This window comes from Atractosteus spatula, chromosome 3 (genome assembly GCF_055471065.1).
Source record: "Atractosteus spatula isolate fAtrSpa1 chromosome 3, fAtrSpa1.hap1, whole genome shotgun sequence".
In the NCBI taxonomy this organism is placed as follows: domain Eukaryota; kingdom Metazoa; phylum Chordata; class Actinopteri; order Semionotiformes; family Lepisosteidae; genus Atractosteus; species Atractosteus spatula.
Window position 1 is genome coordinate 8,445,536 of NC_142708.1, and position 20,011 is coordinate 8,465,546.

The window sequence follows — 20,011 nt, forward strand, 5'->3', positions numbered from 1 at the left end:
CACAGTTGTTTATACTGCACACTGAACAGCAAAAAATAAGAAAACACACCTCCCACTACTGCAGCTAATACCGGCGTGTGGAAAACCCCCACCGTGTAGCAGCAAATTACATCAAAACTAGCCTGTTTTGAACCTTACTCACCGCGTCAATCCATGCCTGCAACAGAACCCCCTCTCAGAGGTCTCAAGTCATGATTACACAATCTGTTTGCGTTTTTTATTTAGGAGCCCTGTCATTTCCATGCTTCTGTCTCCACTTGCAGTACCACTGACGGCCACAGGTTGGAGCACTGAACCACTGCTGCACAAACAGCACAAGGCGCAAAGGCTGGATCACTAAGCTTGAAAAAGAACGAATTGTTTAACGATGAGGGGCCATTCTGAAATTAAGTAATCAAAATAGGTCATCTTTTATAAGGACGTCCAGACACTATATGATCCACTATTACCTTACTAGACATGTTTAACCCATGTATTTTTTATCTACAATGTTAAACGTTCCCAAGAGGTGTCTAATCAATTACAAACAATGCCCCACAGAAAGAGAAAAGACTGGAAGTCCAGAAGACTTCCACTAGATGTCTGATTCCATTGATTTAAAAAATGTTAGCAAAACAATATCAGAGCAACTTCATTTATGTAATCTGCTCTCATACTGGTGAAAAAAAGTTGGAATATGAAATCAGATGTAGAAAATATGTGTTTGTCAAAAGAAATAATGAAACCAATAAGAACTAAAGAGGAGATGTGAAATGAACATAATAATTACACTGGATTTTCAACACTGGAGTTCTTGATAGGGGCTCATAAATAAAACTGTATTGTTATTTTGAAATACAACAAACCAAACAGTATAGACTCCAGAACTAAAGGATTTTCTTTTACAATCTAAGAGTTAGAAATGCAGGAGTACTTCAACCTCGAAAACCAACAATGTATTTACAGTACATAAAGATGCATTGTTTGGTATTATTAGCTTGTACCTGGCTATAATCAACCTGTTAGGAAATTGTAATTATTCCCATAATTCAATCAGTGTGGTTCTTGAATGTTTATAATTACAATGGATTTTCAATACAGCTTGATCACTAATGACGTAACTGTGAACATCATGAATATTAACACAAGGACTTATCAGGGCCACAACAACCGAAGGGAGTTTCCAGATAAATGTGCAGAAACAGAAGGTGTGATCAGCCGTTCTGAAACATCTGTCCTGAAAAATATTTGTAGAACTGGGCTCCCATAACCCAATACAAGGTGCTCCTTAGATTTTGTTTTTTTTTCCTTTTAAATATCTGTATTTAGCACTGGGTCATAAATTTGTTGCTTAAAAAAGAGTTTCGCTGCCGAGAATATGGGATAATTTGCATATGAAATACTTTGTGAAACAAAAAAACGTTGCAATCAAACATAAAATGCAACAAAATATGCAAATTTCCATATAAGCCATATAAGATGGCTAGATAAATTGTCAGACATAGAACAAATCAATAGAACTAAGCAATAATTAACAGCACTCTTGCTTAAAATAGTTGAAAAAAAGTAAACAGCACATTTAAGGAAGACATTTTGGTTCAAATATAACTTTTCAGATGTGCTAGGAACTTTTCAATTTCATTGGCAAAATGAGCACTAATGAACCTTTTTAAAGAAATTAACTGGTCACATATAATCAATACAATGGCATTTACAACCCTGTATTTTAAAATGAACATATAGCAACTTACAGAATCAGGTCCATGTCAGACTGGCGTTTCACAGAAAACAGTACAGAATCCCAATGGAAACAGCACTGATTTATTAGTAAGTTCTGATCCCTGGCATTTCTTTCATTTACTGATGTTCAAAATATCAGAGTTAAGAAATTTAAGTAAGTGGTAATAAAGAACTTCACTTTGCCACACAGTAAATGTCCCTCTAAACCATCAAATTTTTTTCCAAGGCAGCGAACACATTTTTACAAATCTGCATCACGATTGAAGTTAAATATTTGTTCAGCCCTGGGTTTATAGACAGATCTAAAACTAAAAGCATCCTATAAATGACTTTCTTGAACCCAGAAAGGTCCTGGCAGTATACACAGGCTTCGTTAGTTACGGACTGTGCAAAGTGAGAAAGTTTGAGCTGAGAGAAAGTGACATAACACCACAGTGTGCTTGAAGACACATCACATGTGTCTGTGCTGAAATGCTCAGCTGCTCAGTATTAGACCTCACCATATTTTATTTTCCATTAAAACGTCTGACTTATTCTAACCTAGGTTAATTAACAAATTTCAGGAATTATACATTTTTTTTGGAGTTGAGTCCAGCCATCTTAAAGGGGGAAACAGGAATGGGATTTATGAAAATTATACCTAGATAAATATCCAATTTTTCATTCACCTTTAAACTAAACTTGCTGCCTTACAAACAAGAGGGTTGTAAGGGAGCCAGATCATCAGTGCTCCACGGCACACATTTTACACTGTTTGCCAAATAGCAACCAAGTAGCTTCATCTCCCTTCATCCATTACAGTTAATGTTTCCATGTTACAGTATATTAGTTGTTGAAGGCCAGCAGTCACCCACAACTACACTACAATTGCTGCAGTACACAATCATCCAAAACTAGTTCAGTGGATTTAGCTGAGCCCATTTCCTTTGTTACTTTTTTATGTTACGCTGATATACTTAATATTTCATTTCTGTGCAGGACTGACATTAAAAAGTCAGATTCCAATTCAAAAGCTTGTTACTGTAAGAGAAAGCAAGTTAAACCATGAAGCCTAAATTGCTGAATCATGGTACTGTAGCTGAGAAACTGAGAAGATTCTATGAGCTCATCTTCGATTTAGTATTTAAACAATGTCTTTTTTTCTTTATTTTTGTAAAAAAAATTACCACTGCACGTTTGTTGCCAAACTACAGGAAGATGGGATATTTAATGTTCTATGAACGGTAACAAAAGGACCAAAGGAAAAGAAAGACATTTAGAAATCACACTCTTATCGTGTTTCTGTTTCATTCTGAGCAACAGTCGGTTCAGATGCTGTACTTCACATGAGGTATAGTGAGAATTCATGGCTTCTACATTCACGCCTCTTAATACTGTATGTACTGCACAATGTAAAAAGAGTAAGGCAAAGCAGAACTCGATGTGGCTGAGTAACACAAAATCTACTTAAACAGAGAACGCACACAATTACTTCACTATATATTTTAAGTACAGTACTGTATGTCTTACTGTATTTTGTGTGTTTTACAACAGTGCTTCATTAGGTCATGTAGTGTTGTAAAGTCTAATCATTTTTTAAAAAATCATAAAAGCTATAGGACACATTGAACACTCCACCCAAAAAAAACAAACAATGGCCTATACTGTTCTGTGTTTCCTCATAATAAAAACACATTACCTCATGGATAACAAACCCAGAACTCCTTTGCTTTTTTGAACAGCACAGTACTGGACAGATCTCTTCAAGCTTTAGAATCAGGAGGGTCTTACGTTCAGGCTTTGCCCTGTGATCCTCTTACACAGGAAGTCATTTTTTGCAAAACTGCTTTTGCACAACAATTAGACCACCCCTTTCACTGCCTCTGATTCACAGTGACCAATGGGAGACAAGACTTGACCCTCATGTTTCTTCAGAAGGGAAGATCATTTCTTACACCATTAATTCAATATCTGACATTACAAATACAAGTTGCACTATTTTATATGATGTACTGTGTGAAATTTTGTTTTGCTTTTATTCTCAAAAAGCACATTTGTTCCCAAACTGTCCTCTGACACAAAATGTGACAGACCCACTAATGTCTCCAAAATTCCTTTAGTTGGTAGCCGCTCTATTACAGAGGAGCTTTGAGTCTGATTTTGAATGATTTTTGGAAATGTAATGATGACATTAAGAAGGCAAAGACAGAATAAGAAAAAGAGCACACATGCAGCCCTCACACACAAAAAAAAGTGTTAAATGAGTGTCTAACAGGTACAGTACATACTATACAGTAGGTACATGAGATTTGTGGTAAATGATGCTGAAAAGGAAAAATTTGGATGGCCCCTGTGTCCCAATCTTTACTGAGTTGACTATACAAAGAAGTGAACAAATGATAAATCCATTTTTATTTCCTTTTTTTAAATTATATAATGTTAGCATGCCCAAAGAGGTTGGGCCACCAGTTGACCTTAGACACCCAGAGGTTTTTTTCTCCTTACTTAGGAGTTTTTGGTTCTTCTCCTCCATTGTCTTCTGGTTTTCTGTTCTGTATTGACAAAATGTATGGTTACTTGCATTATTAAGCGCCTTGGCTCAACCTTGTTGTGAAAGGCGCGATATAAAAATAAATTGAATTGAATAAATCGGTCCATACCAAGGTGAAACCGACAGAGCCACAGCCAGTGGAGGAGGGATACCTTCAAGGAACAGAAACGCGTCATGACCCATGCTTATCATCTTACCTTCTGCTTTGGTGCGGGCCCCGGGGGAGACCCTGAGAGGCTGAGGCTCCTGGGGGCCAGTGTGTGGCGTCAGGTCACAGCTGCTCTGGCTGTAGCAGCGTCCGAAGGGCATGGGCGGCAGGCTGTGGCTCTCCCCGGCGTGGCGCGGCTCGGGGATGGGGGAGAACTCCTGGGACGATGAGTCAGTGCTGCTCTTCAGAGGGGGGGACCCCCCTCCCAGGCTGCCGCTCTTCCTCTTGCTGCGGGCGATCTCGGCGAAGGAAGTGACGCGGGGGGGCGGCGAGGCGCGGGACGCGCTGTCGCTCAGCCGCACCGGGCAGCTCAGCATGCGCTCCAGGGAGCCCAGCCGCGGCGGGGGGGACCTGTCCAGATTGCGGTCGTAGCTCCGAGAGCGCGGCCGCCCAGTGCCCCCGCCACCGGTCAACATGGGCGGAGAGATGTTGACGTACAACTGCCCTTCGATGACATTCTGAGGGGGCTCCAAAACCTCTTCGCCACTTTTCTCCCCCTCCTGTTACAGAAAAGAATATTTCTCAGTTTGAACAACTATAAAAAAAAGCTAAAAACAAGCCACCGTTACATTATTTCCTTTTCTTTTGAACTTAATAAAAAGCAGCTGGTGTCAATGAGGAAACTAAGGAATTATTTGTATTGCTGTTATGTTTCATGGCACCAGAGATTTTGTAGAATGAAAGCCAAGATCAGCCCAGCAAACTATGACAGGTTATACAAGTTCATTGTGGCCAGCAGGGTTCACCTAACCGCCTTCACTAACAGTTAGAATTACTGAAACAAGAAGAGGTGATAAAGAATGGTATGAAATTCAAAACCCTGAGGCAGCTTTATTAATGGGCATCGTTAACCGTAAGAAATGACAAAAGGCACAAAATACCAACAGGAAATGGACAGTTTCAATATGAAATGCCACTTCAAGGTTTGAAATTTAATGTCTACACTATAACAGTCGTGTGTAAGACAAGAACATGCACACATGACATGGCAAATGATTTTATTTTGCAAATTCCCCCAAAAATTTCAGTGTCTTTTTTAAGGCAAAAATACTGTTGCTTCTAAAATTGTGAACCTACTGAAAGTCTTCCCATTTTTTTGTCGTAATCGGGTAAAGGTTAAATAATTAGTAATCTAACTGGATTACACATTCAAAAGTACTAAAAAAGGTGTGCAGCATAGTGGTAAATGGCTCAGTACTTCACTTTGAAAGATCTTGGGGGACATAGCTGAAAAAACCATATTCAAACAGAAAGGATACGTTGTATGTAAACGCACATCTTCAGTTTCCTTTTTAATAAACCCATATTATTTAAAACCCACCACTGAAAACAATTTCTAAGAATAAAAGGGATAGGGAACACTCCTTCCACTCCCTACCCCAGGCTGTCTCAGAAGAGTTTAAAGACGATCAATAGTAAATTTAGAGTTTTGTGAACCCTTCCTATCAACAGGGTTCCCTCAGAGATCCTTGCTCCCCGCCTACCTGCTTCTGTTCATTATCCTTTGAATCCATCACAGCCTCCTGGTCCTCTGGCTTTCTGAAGAGGTAATACTCAGTGGGCTGGCTTGGGCTGCTCTTGGTCTGCTCTTCCGAGCAGCTGGTGATAGAGGAGCCAGCGGGGCTGGGGGAGGACTGAGAAGAGAGGTCACAAGTCACTAGCTTGTAGTAGTTCTGTGTGGCCACCACAAGTCGTGCCTGGCTCTGGAAACAGGAAGTGAGGTCGGAGGTCTCAGTGTGGCAAGATCCACCATCACAGTGCAGGTGGTAGGAGTTGCAGTTGGCATCCACAGCCTGGGGTGAGTGGCAGCTACAAGTGTTGGCATCCTGGGAAGAATTAGTGCCACCCCGGGGTTCAGTAGGAGAGGTGTGCAGATCCAAGTAGAAGGCTCCCCCGGCCTCTGAGTGGCTACAGACTGAGGAAGTGCATGATTGGTCCTCGGAGTTAAGGTTGAGGGGCTTGGCAGGGCCACCATTATTCATCTTATTGTAGATGGCGCTGAAGTTGACCAGCACTCCATCGGAGCTGTTGCAGGAGGAGTCGCTGACGTAGCCCATCTGGTGGTCGGCATTCTCCGAAGGTTCCGAGAAGCTGAAGCAGCAACAGCGGTGTCCTTGGCCGTGCAGAGCAAAATCTGAGCTGGAGCAGCAGCTGCAAGGGCGGCTGCAGTGTCCATTCCTCAGGGGATCCTCCTCCTCCTCGGTGGGGCTCCCAATCCACTCCTGCTCTCCGCAGTCCATGGACAGGGTGGAGCCACTACTGCCATGCCGCCCCTGGCAGTCAAGCTCCAGGAGGTCCAGGCAATCTGATAACCGTTTTGCAGTCTTCAGAGCCCCCGCATTATGGCCTGACCTGTCAGCCTCATGGCCCTCGGCTACTCCTGGTCTTCCTGATAGAGTGCACCATGTCTTGTGCACGCCTCTTAGGCTGTCATGCAGTAAGAAGGGTTCAGCAGCCAAGGCAAGGTCATGCAGATGGAAAGATGACGTCTTGTTGCTGGCAGCATTGGTATTCCCATGCAGATGGAAGGAGCTGTCCTCCAGATAGCCATTCAGGTTGTCTCCTTCATCCCCACCCAGCTCCTCACCCTCATCGTCCTCAGCGTCCAGCAGGAATGGGTTGTGTCTCAGCACATTGGCTTTGCCTGTGGGGTCCCTGCTCTTGGGCCCGGGAGGTGGGGGTGGCTCTTCCGAATTGTTGGAGGAGGTGAAGGAAGAGGAGTCACTGACAAGGCTGCTGCCACCCCCTCCCCCTCCACTGCTGCTGGAGGTCTGGATCAGGCTGCTGTACACCAGAGCCTCCCTGTGCAGGACGTCTCGCTCAGGGAGGGACGTGGTACGTGTCAGGCCTAAGTCTGGTTGGCAGAAGGGGTTGGTCCGCTTGAGAGAGCCACAGCACTGCCTGCCTGGGACCTGGCAGTGTACCAGTGGGATGTGATGAACGATAAGGGTCTCCCCTGACAGTTTTGGGGGGCTGTCCATTCTCTTTGTGCAAGAAATGGGAGGGGAGATGGGGAGGCAGTAGGGCCTAGATTACGAACCCAACACCAGGATCCCGACCACAAGGTCCTTGGAATGACACGATGGAGCAGAACGTGGAACAGAGTTCATTGTGGTCCACAGGAAACATCTGAAGGAACAAATGCAGAAAATTAGAGGTCTGTTTCAACAAACAGGTCATGTGTCAGAAACAGGAGAATCGTAATTTCTTCTTTAAAGGATGAAGTGGGTATGTCCAAACTGGTCATTGGTTTTAACCTTTGATTTTAGCCAAATGTGCCCGAAAGAAAAACATAACTCTTAAGGATGAGCATCTAGAAAACAACACTAAACCTCTGCTAAGATAAATACCAACAGGCTGCTCATCTTTTAGACATCTTACCAGTAATGTGGAGAACCTAACTCTTGCAGAACTCTTACAATCAGAATGTACACTGTTTTGCCAAACTTCAATTTACACATTGGATAAACCTATCTGTGCAACAAAGCTGAATATCAGATGCTTCAGTGATGAATGAGCTTTGGTAAAGCTGCTACACTTGTCTTTGTCCCAGTGACCCGTATTGTCATACAGAAGTACAGGATGCCGACAAACATCAGGAGCAAAACCACAGCTTATGATGCAGTCCTTGTAATACCATCTGTAAAAGCACTCATTCCAGTAGATACTGTACTTCCTATTTGGAAAAGGCCACCCACATCTCAAGATCTTTACGCTCTTGGTCACTAGAAAGGTTTCACAGTATTTCCACCAAGTTCAAATTTCTGTAAACACACCCATCCAGTATTTCCATCTTGCTTTGCCTCTTAAAACTTGAGACTGAACAAGAAAATCTGAACCGGATGCAAAGTGGGTGTAAAACAAAACAAGATAAATGGCAAAAGTAAAAATTTGCTAAAAATATTGGCATAGAAAACCCAGACAAGGAATTAGAAATGACTCCTAAAAATGACTGCTGTGTTCCTGACATTGTGTAAAGCATCAAGAAGACAGCAATATGTCAGTGTTCGATCAATTTCTTGATTTTGTATCACCATTATTCAATCTGCAATGGAATATCTAGTTGAGCATGCTCTCCTCTTTCTCCTCGTTTTTCTTTTAAACCTGTTCGAACGGATGGTATAGCACAAAAGGCTAGTGTTCGCTGTCACTTTATCACATTACAAGCAGTGGAGTGAAACAACAGAAGCAGGTTAGAATGCTTACAGGGAGGACTGCCGAGGAATCTTTACAATAATTCAGCAGTTAACTGACAGCAGCACAAATAAAACCAGCCTTGAGCAAGGGCAACTGTGTTCTTCACAGAGACACGCGCAGTGCCTTTGAAAGGTGGCCTTTCAGAGAACAGAAGCACCAGTGTCAAGATAAAACTCAAGGACAGCTCAATTTAGAAAGTCCTGGATATAAATTAACAGTTTATTTATTAGCACATTTAAAATAAGAACCCCACCACCACACATATAGGTATAGAAACCTTCGAATTTCTTTGTATAAGAAGCTTCAAAATTCTCTGAAGCTTGGCATCACATGGGACCGTTATCTTCTGACTTTAACTTGGTCACTGAATGCCACTGCTGTCAACACAGGCCTGGACGGTGGTATCTACACTCCTGTGTAACGGGACTGATCAGTAAAGCTTCTTAGGGATGGCAGAGGCTTCTGAGGCACTTGCCAACCCCATCAGGTGAAAAACGAAATATGAAATACATCCTTCAGCTCAGTGCGCCTTTCCAACACTTGCAAGCATACCCACACAAAACCTCTTGAATTGACTGCACAGCTGTGTTTGCTCTTACCTTCACACAGGCAGTATGAAATAACTCACAGCCAGACCTCAGAGAGCACCAGGCCAAGGGACATAGAGTACAAGCTGCTTTGCTTCCACCCTGCCTGACCAACTTGCTTGATGACTCACAGGAAGGGTGTTCTGGACAGGATCATCTTCTTACATAACCATCTAATGGGATTGAGCTAGGAAGGTTTCCCTAAACGTCCCACTATCCAGCCCTGAGGAGCCCTGACCAGACAGCCAGTACAAAAACTCCAATTCCTCTGTCCCAGGGGTTACCACCCGGTGGTTCGTGACGGTACTGCAGGGGGTTCATGAGATTGTGATGGAATGTCAATGTCAAATTAAATTCAATTTTTTTAAAAAATATATAATTTTTAAAGTAAAATATATTACATTAAAACAATCAAATGTAACACTTTACAGTGACTTTACATGCAAAAACCAACAATAGAATTAGCTGATAGAATTAGCCTAATTGTTGAATGTCATGTGAGCATACGTTGTTAGCACATCTTGAGTGTTTGAGCTGCGCACTGAGACTTTTTTTATCAATTAATCAATTTTTATCTGATCAGAATTCCAACTTGGCCATGCACTTCAAGGATCCAAAATGGAACACTAAACTTGCATATCTCACCCCGATATGTTTGACGAACTGAATACGTTTAACACCAGTATGCAGGGCCTGCATACAAACGTACTGGACTTGTGTGACAAATTCAAAGGATTTACAGAAAAGATTTGACGCTGGCATGAATGAGTAAGAAATGGAGTGACCGCAATGTTCTCCTGATTAAGAGAATTGAATGATGGAGAGGCCGAAACAGTGGACATCTCTCAGACAATCTGTGCCCATCTCACTATGCTTGCTGATAGTTTCACTTTGGTGAAATGGGGAGTGACTTAAAAACTGACAAAGACTGGATCAGGGATACCTTTTTGAAGGCATCCAACACAGACATGTCCCACAGTTTAACTGTGACGGAGGAGGACAAGCTGATTGTTCTCAGTAATGGGAGTTTTTTGCATCAGACCTACCAGAGCTCTGGACGTGACTTAACATCATTTTGGCTGGACCCTGCTGTTTCATCCATGTACCCTGAGCTCATACAAAAAGCCTCGAAAATCCTTTTACCATTTGCAACCACATACTTATGTGAGTGTGGAGTTTCAGTACTGGGATTAATAAAAACAAAGCAGAGATCCACGCTTGACGTAAAAGATGAGATGAGAGTACGTCTGTAAAAGATTGTCCCCAGGACTGATGATCTGTATAAGACTCACCAGGCACAGGTATCCCATTAAAAAGGTCGGTCTATGCCAGAGCAAGTGAGCTTTTAATGCTTGTTTTGAATTCTTTAATAGTCCTATTAATAAATACCAATGTAATAATAAGAATAACAACAGTAGTAATATTAATATTTTATTATATTACAAAATATTTCATTATTATCAATATTATATTAATATTTTTTAAATGGTGAAAAGAAGCATGTTAAGAGGATTGCTGTAGCATTTATCTATATTTATTGAAAGGCTTGATTTAGTTAAAATCAAGTGGGTGGGTACTTGAGTGGGTACTTGAGGCAAATAATTTAGGTTGAAGGGTTCAGCTGACAAAAAAGGTTGGGAACTCCCGCCCTAGCCCATTCAACATACTATATTTCCAATCTGCATGTTGCGGACAAGGGGGTCTCGATTTCCAGAACTGATGAAAAATAGAGTACTGAAAAGTAATACAGGCAGTCAATCATCTGTTTTTTTTATCAGACCATTTGCCATTTGACAAGCAATGCAAAGCTATGTAAGCTGCACTTCAAGCTCTTTCTTGCTCTATGGCAAGGCAATGATATCAATAACTAACACACAACCCAACACCCTAAACTTTATTATGCTTTTAACCAGACGTTTATGTCCATTAAAAATGAAACATGCTGTACTACCCTCATACAGGACAAAAGACCTGCCTATATTTATGTAAACTGGAAGTAAAAAGAAATAAAGCATTAATGTTGGGCTGTTTTAACTTTTCCCCCTTTAACTTAAAGTCTAAAAGTCAGTCAGGGCAACTGCTTTATTAGAACTGCCGGATGTGGATTTACTATTGAGCATTAGCTGGGTGAACTGAAAATCTGTTAACTGCTTTTACCATTCAAAATAAAGTATGGCAGTTTTCTAATGGTATTTCACTGACCGCCAGGTGAAAGAGACTTTCTCCATTATGACACTGTGAGGCAGTGAGAGGTGGTTATGTGCAGAATACACCATCTTGTCCCACAATCCAGGCCCAATGTTATAGCCTAGAGCCGAGACGGCTGCCTGTTAATTAGGAAAAGCTGAAACATGAGGCCCAGCTGTTCTGAATGAGTGTTTGTCACTCAGAGGGAGTGAGATCCCACGTGAGGAAAAGGAGTTATAAGGATGTGCCTGGAATCAGCCACTCCACTGGGCTCATTAAGAGGCTTATAAGGCCATCTTAAGGCCAAAGGAAAAAGGTTTCAGTCCATGTCTAGAGCTTAGAAGGAGTGGGTGAGAACTCCTGAGGGGTCTTACTAGTGGTGGATTGGGCTGGCTTACAGGGCTCTGGGACTAGGCAAATTGGGAAGGCTTGAAGAAGAGACAGCTTGGAATAATACTGAGGGGAGACATTCTGGTTAGGCAGGCTGTGTGGTAGTTTGCAATGCACCATGGGGATGAAGTGCATGACCATAGAACAGAACTGGTCTGCTGGATGAGGGCTACTGTATCTGAAGGCATTATGACCCAGAGGAATAGGCACCACCTGTCAAGGTAGCAGCATACTGTACCTTTTTCCCCACAGCTGAGGGAGAGTCTACATGGCACAGGTTGAGTTCCAAGTGCTCCCTGTGCCTTATCATTGGCAGACGGGCAGACAGGCCGTATTAGGGAATGAGAATTGAGAGATTGAAAAAAAAGAGAAAGGAAACAGCAATTCCACCTGCTGTTGTGTGAGAGACACAAGTGGGATCCCTGGCCAAACAGGATCAGATGGGAAAGTTGGCAAAGAAGGAATCTGATCAGTGAAGAGCAAGAGTGAAGGTATTGTGTAATAAGTGATTTGTGAAGACAGAGAAATGGGCAACAGGGGGAGTTTGAAATACTATATAAGAAGGGAGACAGACTACTAAAAATGTGAAAAATAAAAGTGGTGCACTGAAGTCACGGATATTTATTTCTTCATAATCGTCACTCATGGAGATTTACTGCAGTTGGCCTTTTATAACATGCAAATTAAAGGCAAAGAACAATGTTTCTGAAGGCATAGCAAAACTGAACTTATCTTAACTTATAGAAAAGACTTTTAAAATATAATACACTAAGCAAAACTAAACTGCTACTAAACTCTTTGTAGTAGGGAAGCAAACCAGCATTCACTACCAGTGTTGGAACATTTTAAGCACTCCAACAGAGCGAAGTGTGGTAGCCTTTAAAAAATACATTATTTATTTTACCAGCAGGCCAGTTAAATAATGTATACATTTTGCTGTGCATAGTAATTATAAATAAAACACAGAAGCCTACTGAACAGAAAACAAGCATGAATGAATCCCAGTTGAAGCACAAAACTGATTATGTTTATATATACATACAGCACAGTACACTTTCTATTACTTGGAAAACATATTGTAGAATATAATTATTATCATTTTTATATTCTAAAAATGCACTACTGCTTAATCTCTTCCTTGTTCTTAATACCTCGTATTTGTAGAGCTTTTCAATACAAAAAATGCCAAAGTGCTTCCAATACTGAGTTAAACTGGCAGAGGACTAAAAATGTTTCTTCTTTACTTATGGGGGAAATTCAAAACTGTAAAGTCCAAAATGGAATTTAACCCGGTGAACAAAGGGAACACCCTACTCTTGCGAACAGTGGTATGAGAGCTTTAATGCTGAAGCAGTCAGGACCTCAAAGAACAGCACCTCCAACAGCACCGTATCTCCAGTTGCTATAGTAGGGAATTCTGGTCCAGACACACAAGTGTAAACAACACCTCTTACAGCAGCAACCTGGTTTTTCTTACAGGTCTCCTGTACAGCCCACGACAAGCGCTGCTTAGGATTTGACCTGATGAGATTAGTTTACAAGACTTTTAACTGTCACATCTTATCTCCATGTGAAGACACAGCTCGTAGCAGAATAAGCCCCAAAATCGGCGAGCCTGATAATCACAACAGTAAAAGAGCACAAAGTACTGCACCACAGAAGACATGGGATAAACGACAGAACAGTTTTTTTATAACTGTAAGTACACACAGTGACACAGGGAAACACAGATAAGCATTTTCACCAGTTTTAAATGTGGTAACCACTTAGAAGTTCAAGTTGAAGGTAAAGTGTCAGCCTCTTTAAGATTTTAAACACTTCAGATAAACAAAAAATGCAGGTTCTCTTTTCATTCAAAATGCTTGGAACGAAAGTCCCGCTTTATTTAAAAGAGAAAGAGATTTAAACCCTTCATATCAAGTCATATACTACATAGTAGTAGCATGGCTACCTTAGTGTATAGTAACATTTAACAGTATAAAATGCTGGCTATATTTAATAAAAGTTCCGTAGTAATGTGGAAAATGGTACAGCAGAGCTTAATTCAACAACCACAGTTAAAAAAGCACACAAGAGTCACTTAATGAAAAGCAGCACTTGTACTCTGTGTTGGGAAGCATTTTCCATTTTGTCTGGTTTCCTAGGCAAAAACAAACACAACTAATCCCACTCAGACTCAATGCACATACTGTAAGTCAACAAGGAAAAGACTAGATGTTCTCTTCTACGTTGCTGCCAGCTGCTGAAAACTGGGAATGTTCTTGTGAAGTACCCTTGATTCCATTTAATATGATACAGCTCTCGAATAACAGTTTGGAGACATTCATTAAATACACAATGCACCGCAGGAGGCTTCACCTACAGAATATTCTGTATTTCCTATGCTATTCTGTTTTGTGATTACATCAAAAGATGTAAATGTTACAAAAAAGGAGAGTGGAGAGTGGGCAAAACTGTGACTTGTCCCACCAGGTAATGTGTAGTACTCATAAAAAACAACTATCACTAACCTCTCGAACCTGCAGTTTCCATAATTAAAAACACAACTTCAAATGAGCAAGCAAAGGCAGGAAGAAGAAGGACAAGGGGGCTGGGGGCTGGCTCTCCCTTTTGAAAGAAATATAATGGAAAACAAACTAATGCAATTCAGCTTCTTCATATTATTCTTCTTATCCTTATTCAAACTAGAAGTATTATTGAAATGGGATTTTCACCATTATACTTGTATATAATATGTACATTTAATATATTATTGTATTATACCATATTTAATATTGTATCAGACTTCATTGGCTTGGCAAATGCACGGCAAAGTACTTTTCAAGCATGTCCTGCATCCAGTCATTTCCTGTATCCAATATCCAAGCGAATTTGATCCCCAGTTGCACTGCATGTAAACCACAGTGCATTCTGAAGCAGCTGTGCACATGTGGCCTTTGGAGGATTTGCAGGAGTGGTCTTTCTGCTTAAATCCTAAGGGCTGGGTTACCCCTGCTGTGCATCCCCTGATGCTCTCCTGCCAGCCTCAGCACGCCCCCAGGCTTCACAAATCACGTCCTTTTCACTACGTCGGGGCAAAAAAAAAACATGCAAAAGCGATGGTGTTCATACGACAGACACTTAAGTTCTTCTCTGGCACTTCTTCTCTGACTGTAGAATTGTCTGCATCCAATCTTTTTTCCCCTGAGGATAACCTCAAGTGTATCAAATAACATCTAGTTTTCCTCTATCAACTTTAATTGGAAGAATAAATATTTACATTTCATGAAAGTAAATTTTTAAATTATTACATTCCTCATACTTTACTAAGAATAGATCCTGCTGTCACCATCGCTAGGAATATAGCGAAGCTGGGTTCCACCTGTGCCATGGTAGCTCTAGGAATGTATTAGCAGTGTTTGCATTTCCTGGTACCGTCTACAGTTAGTGCTGGTCTGAAAGATATGTACTTCAAACAAAGGACAGTGTAGCTCTTATGTGCTTTGCTCTTATATGATGTACTTGTCATAAAGAAAGGTCCCCACTTTTCACAACACAAAAATACATTTGGGCAGAAGGAGACAGCAGAAATTTGCACCTCCGCCCTGAGCTGTAGGCTTGTAGTCTTCAGCCATTTTGTGATTGTGTCTATTTCCAAGTGTCTAGCACAAGGATGTGAGAGGCAGTTATGTAAGACAGTCAACAAAGCAGTGCTGACAGTCTGACGGCTATTCATAGCACTCTATGTAATGAGGTATTACACACTGCCAGCACCACCCTGTAGTTCTGTGCTGCTGGGCGAGAGACAGTACAATTATTAAGATAAGGAAAAGGACAGCAGAGAATCATTAAGCAGGACTACTCCACATTAACTGCCAGACATTTAAAGAGATATAGGCCAGACTCTTCAAATCAGGTCACAATTCTGCTTTGTCTTGCTGTTATTACAGCAGGGTTGATAAGATCTGATAACACTGCTGACGTACTGTACTGAGGCAGGCTGGGTCAAATAATGGGACTACCGCTTAAAGACTCCTTGGGCTTGAGTCTGGGATACACAACATGTATCTGTAACACTGTACAAAAACACTGACCCTCACAGGAGGGCAGTTCCACAATCCATTTAACTTTTCATTTTGAATAGTTCTCTTTATTTAAACTGTTTCCCCACAGCTCCTACATGCCGAGACAAGGAACATTATTTATTTTCAATAAATTTCAGTAATTTAGATACATGACCGATAATAGTTTTGGAAATCATTGAAATAATATGAAAGAAATCTATTTAAAAAGGAATGCAATATTAGTCGTTGATGTGCCTTTCTAGTTAACTTCTTTCTAAGGTAGAAAACATGCATACAAGTACAGTGTCTGAACAGAGCATATACTGTACACAAACATATAAAGAAGGCATACAGAAAAATAAAAAGAAAGCTGATAAGCACAGAAGATCATCTGTCTCTCACCTCTGTAATGTAAAATGGTTCTTTAGAAAGGCTACACATAACACCAACAATAGTACAGTTTTGTAAGCCCCAAAAGACACATTTGGTTTTTAAAAAGCATTTTGTGTGCATTGGTGTAGAAAACAGCAGTTTCAGTGGGGCTCATTTGTCTCGAAGTGCAGGTGTTGGCATTTGTGCTACAACAAAGCAAACTTTTATCTCTGTGTCTGTTTTGAAGGGAGATTTATCGCCAGCAGCCGGAGAGCAAACTGGGCGAGTCTTCATGTTAAAACGCAGTGAAGCGCATCTGGATACAATCTGGGAAGAATCCCAAAAACATCTGCTGCAAGGAGGAGAGGCAAACCCCAGACATCTCACCCAGAGGCTCTCTTGGTTCTGTGGTAAGATTAGCCAAAGCAGTGGTTTTCATTACATCAGTAAACTACAGTTTGGGGTTTCCAGCTTCAGCCCCAAATGTAATGCAGAAGAGTACTGGGAGGATTCCTGTTCTGCCAGTTCAGTTTGTTCACTGATGTTGAAAATGTGTTTATCTTCGGGGTGAAGTACTGCTAGAACAAAACAGAAATGCAGAATTCCATATTGGTCACTTTAAAGAGCAGAGAGAATGAATAGAAAAGGACTCTTACCAGAGACACTAAAATAGTCTTTATAAAACTATTATATTATAAAAGTATATTAATCTCCATAGGTCCATTTTGAATTTACGCATTATAAACTGGTTCATCAGTTGTCCGTCATTTTGGGGAGGGAAATGTGTTGTGTGTGGTAGAGGATGCAAAATTGTAAATGAATCTGTAAGTATTTTTTTTATTAAATATGTGATCTGATAAATTTGTATTGCACAATTTAGATGTATAATTGGTCAACTTAATTGATTATTAAAGGCTATTTTAAGACCCAGTTGCCAGTCCTGCTGTCTTGCCAGCCTCCACCCCCAGTGAGTGGTGGCACAATAATGCACACAACCAGGAGAGGACAATATTTACCACAATTCCAAACATCCAGAAATAAAAACAAAAAGCAAAAACAACATGCATAATTTCTTAGCGTTTCCTTAAATCAACACTTGGACAAATCCAATGATTAAGAATGAAAGCAACAGTTAAAATACTGTACCAACGGAAATGTATGTATCACATGTTCAGGGGCTCCACGAACAGTGTAGACCAAGTATAAATATAATATTCATATATGTTTGTACAAACAGAAGCTCATCTCCAACTTACAATACACACAGAGTTTATATGATGTTATTTAATGATCCACTGTAGAAATAAAAGCACATAAAACTATGAATTTCCATATAAGAGTTAAGAAAAAAAAACAGAAACTGTTATTTGTTCAACAGAAGGTACAACAGAACCAATGCATCACCAAGACAATGGTGTGCAGGTGTGCAAGCATTCTGTGCATTCATTCTGAAGTCTATTAATATCCAGCAAACAGAGCTTGCATTGGGAACCACATATTCACAAGAGCATTAATCTGCAGGGCTCCTGGTATTTATGTGTTTGTTTCTCTGTTTTACTCTGTCTTTTAAAATATTTTCAGAATGTTTAGGTTATTAAAGAATTGAAGGTGCTTTCAAAGACTGAAGAAAACACTACGTCCAATGCAAAGCGATAAAAGTCGATGCTTTATGTCTGAATAATTCTGAACAACAAGACTTACAGTAAACACTTTCTAATTGCTGCAATACAGGTTTATTGTTAAGTAAGTGTCAGACATTGAACGTATTTGAGGATTGACAGATAAATGTAACTTAAATGCATATGAATATTCTATGGTAATCTATAGACAAGGCCTTAACAATTTTCACATTTGAAAAGCTGAAGTGAACTTGTTAGAAAGGCAGGTAAACGTAAAGAAATGAGCAAACCCATGTGGATATTAGAACATACAAGCTAAGTCAGTAACTGTAAGTTGGCTAGAATGTATTTAGTTCAGGTGGGTAGCTGTGTCAGCATGCGTAGGCTGCAAAAGAACAAGTAATAGGTTTATTCCATGCTGAAAAAAAGAAGTACTACTTCTTAGTAGTACCTACTGCCCTGTCTCTCTCACACCTGAAGAAGGCTCCACGGCCGAAACGTTGTGTTCTCTTTCTTCTTTTTTTCAGCATGGAATAAACCTATTACTTGTTCCTTAGAATGTATTTAGCATACTGCATGCACATAAATTCTCTTTCACCTTCACAGGATGATGTGCCACTTCCCTATACTGCATAAAGAGCTGTTTGGATACATATTGAATCACAGAAGGAGATAGGAGGTAGTTGGTCACAGCTATTAAATGGAATACAAATCCTGCTGCACTTTGTAATGTAACTGTAAAAATCAAGAATAAAAAAACGAAATCAGATGGCACTTCTATCTCCCATCATCAAGACGTAAATCACCAAGACCTTCCTCTGAAATGACTGCTGAATTCCATCTAGTTGAGTCATGCGGCTGCATACGGGTCTCATTCTCTACTTAAAGTAGGACAACATGTAAGGGAAGTTCTGTCCCGAAATTCTGCTTTTTCTTCATCGTCCAGTTGAGATGCTTCTACGCATGTAGCGCTCCCGCCCGCAGCTGTATTAAAGGCTCCGCAGCGAACAGAGAAAACTGGAAAAGGTCCAACAGTTCTAAAAGGGCCTCTTCCTTTGAATATAACTCGTGCTGACGTGATCTCTTTATGGGCCGGGGCTCTGAGTCCAAGCGGCAAGGGAACAGAAACAGTCACTTCGGGACAGCCGAGGCCATGTCATTTGCCATAGTCCAGGTGGGTAGCTGAACTACTGTATGGCAGCTAGATCCTGCAGCTAGGATCACACCTTCCCCCGTCTCTTAACGACAGACTACTTTTCTTCTAAATTCTCTCTATTCATTGGAAGTTTCATTTCACACCTCTCTACACCTATCCTGACTTCACACCTCTTGATTGGCCTCTCTTTCTGTCCCCTGCTCCCGCCTCTCACTCCTCCTCTCTCCCAGCCTTTGTTCTCCCGCTACTTTACCTTCGCCTACTGCCCTGTCTCTCTCACACCTGAAGAAGGCTCCACGGCCGAAACGTTGTGTTTTCTTTGTTCTCTTTTCAGCATGGAATAAACCTGTTACTTGGTCATTTGCCATGTCTGATTTCCACATCAAGTCCCCCAAAAGATGCAATAATATGGGCAAATTTATTTCAGCAGTTATCCAAGCAGCAATGGCCATTGTGTATTTATTAATATGAAAAATAACAAAGAAAAAAGCTTTATAGATCCAAATGAATACAAATGAAAAACAATACTGTACTGTATGTGTATCCATTACCAAAACTGAACCTACAGTATATCCATTATTTTCCTCTGTTTAAATACAGTACAATTTCTTAAAAAGTACATTTGTCTGAAAACTATTTTGCTTTATCTCTCTATTGGATAATCAATGAGTGTCCCTGTCCTGTCCTGTTCTGTATCATGAAGCACAGACTGTCCACTTCAGAATAAACCTGGACCGCACAGGTGTACTCTTCATGCCCACTATTAGTCACTTAAAGTAAACAACAAGAGTCTGTTCATAGCACACAGCCTGAGGTGTGTGGGATTGTCCAGCTCTCCCTCCTAACAGACTAACCACAGTCCTGACACTGAAACTCATCAGCTGCTAGTCAAATTTGGTTGGGAATTTATACCCCATCAGACTCTGCCTCAAGCTATTTTTCTACACTTTGTGCGACACTCATGACTCTTGTTACTGATGCTCTTAAAGAGTCGTCTCAGAGC

The 20,011-nt window shown here is 40.8% G+C and overlaps 1 protein-coding gene across 1 annotated transcript in view; it reads right to left on the reverse strand.

The window, feature by feature from the left end:
- The window catches only part of rusc2 (RUN and SH3 domain containing 2), a 53,110-nt gene that overhangs the window by 14,217 nt on the left and 18,882 nt on the right, over positions 1–20,011 (reverse strand). Inside the window, exons 2-3 of the mRNA XM_088911650.1 lie at positions 5,942–7,586; positions 4,447–4,957 (exon numbers count right to left, since the gene is read on the reverse strand). Coding sequence (XP_088767776.1) covers positions 4,447–4,957; positions 5,942–7,438 — 2,008 coding nt within the window. The 5' untranslated portion in view covers positions 7,439–7,586. The remainder of the gene's footprint in view (positions 1–4,446; positions 4,958–5,941; positions 7,587–20,011) is intronic.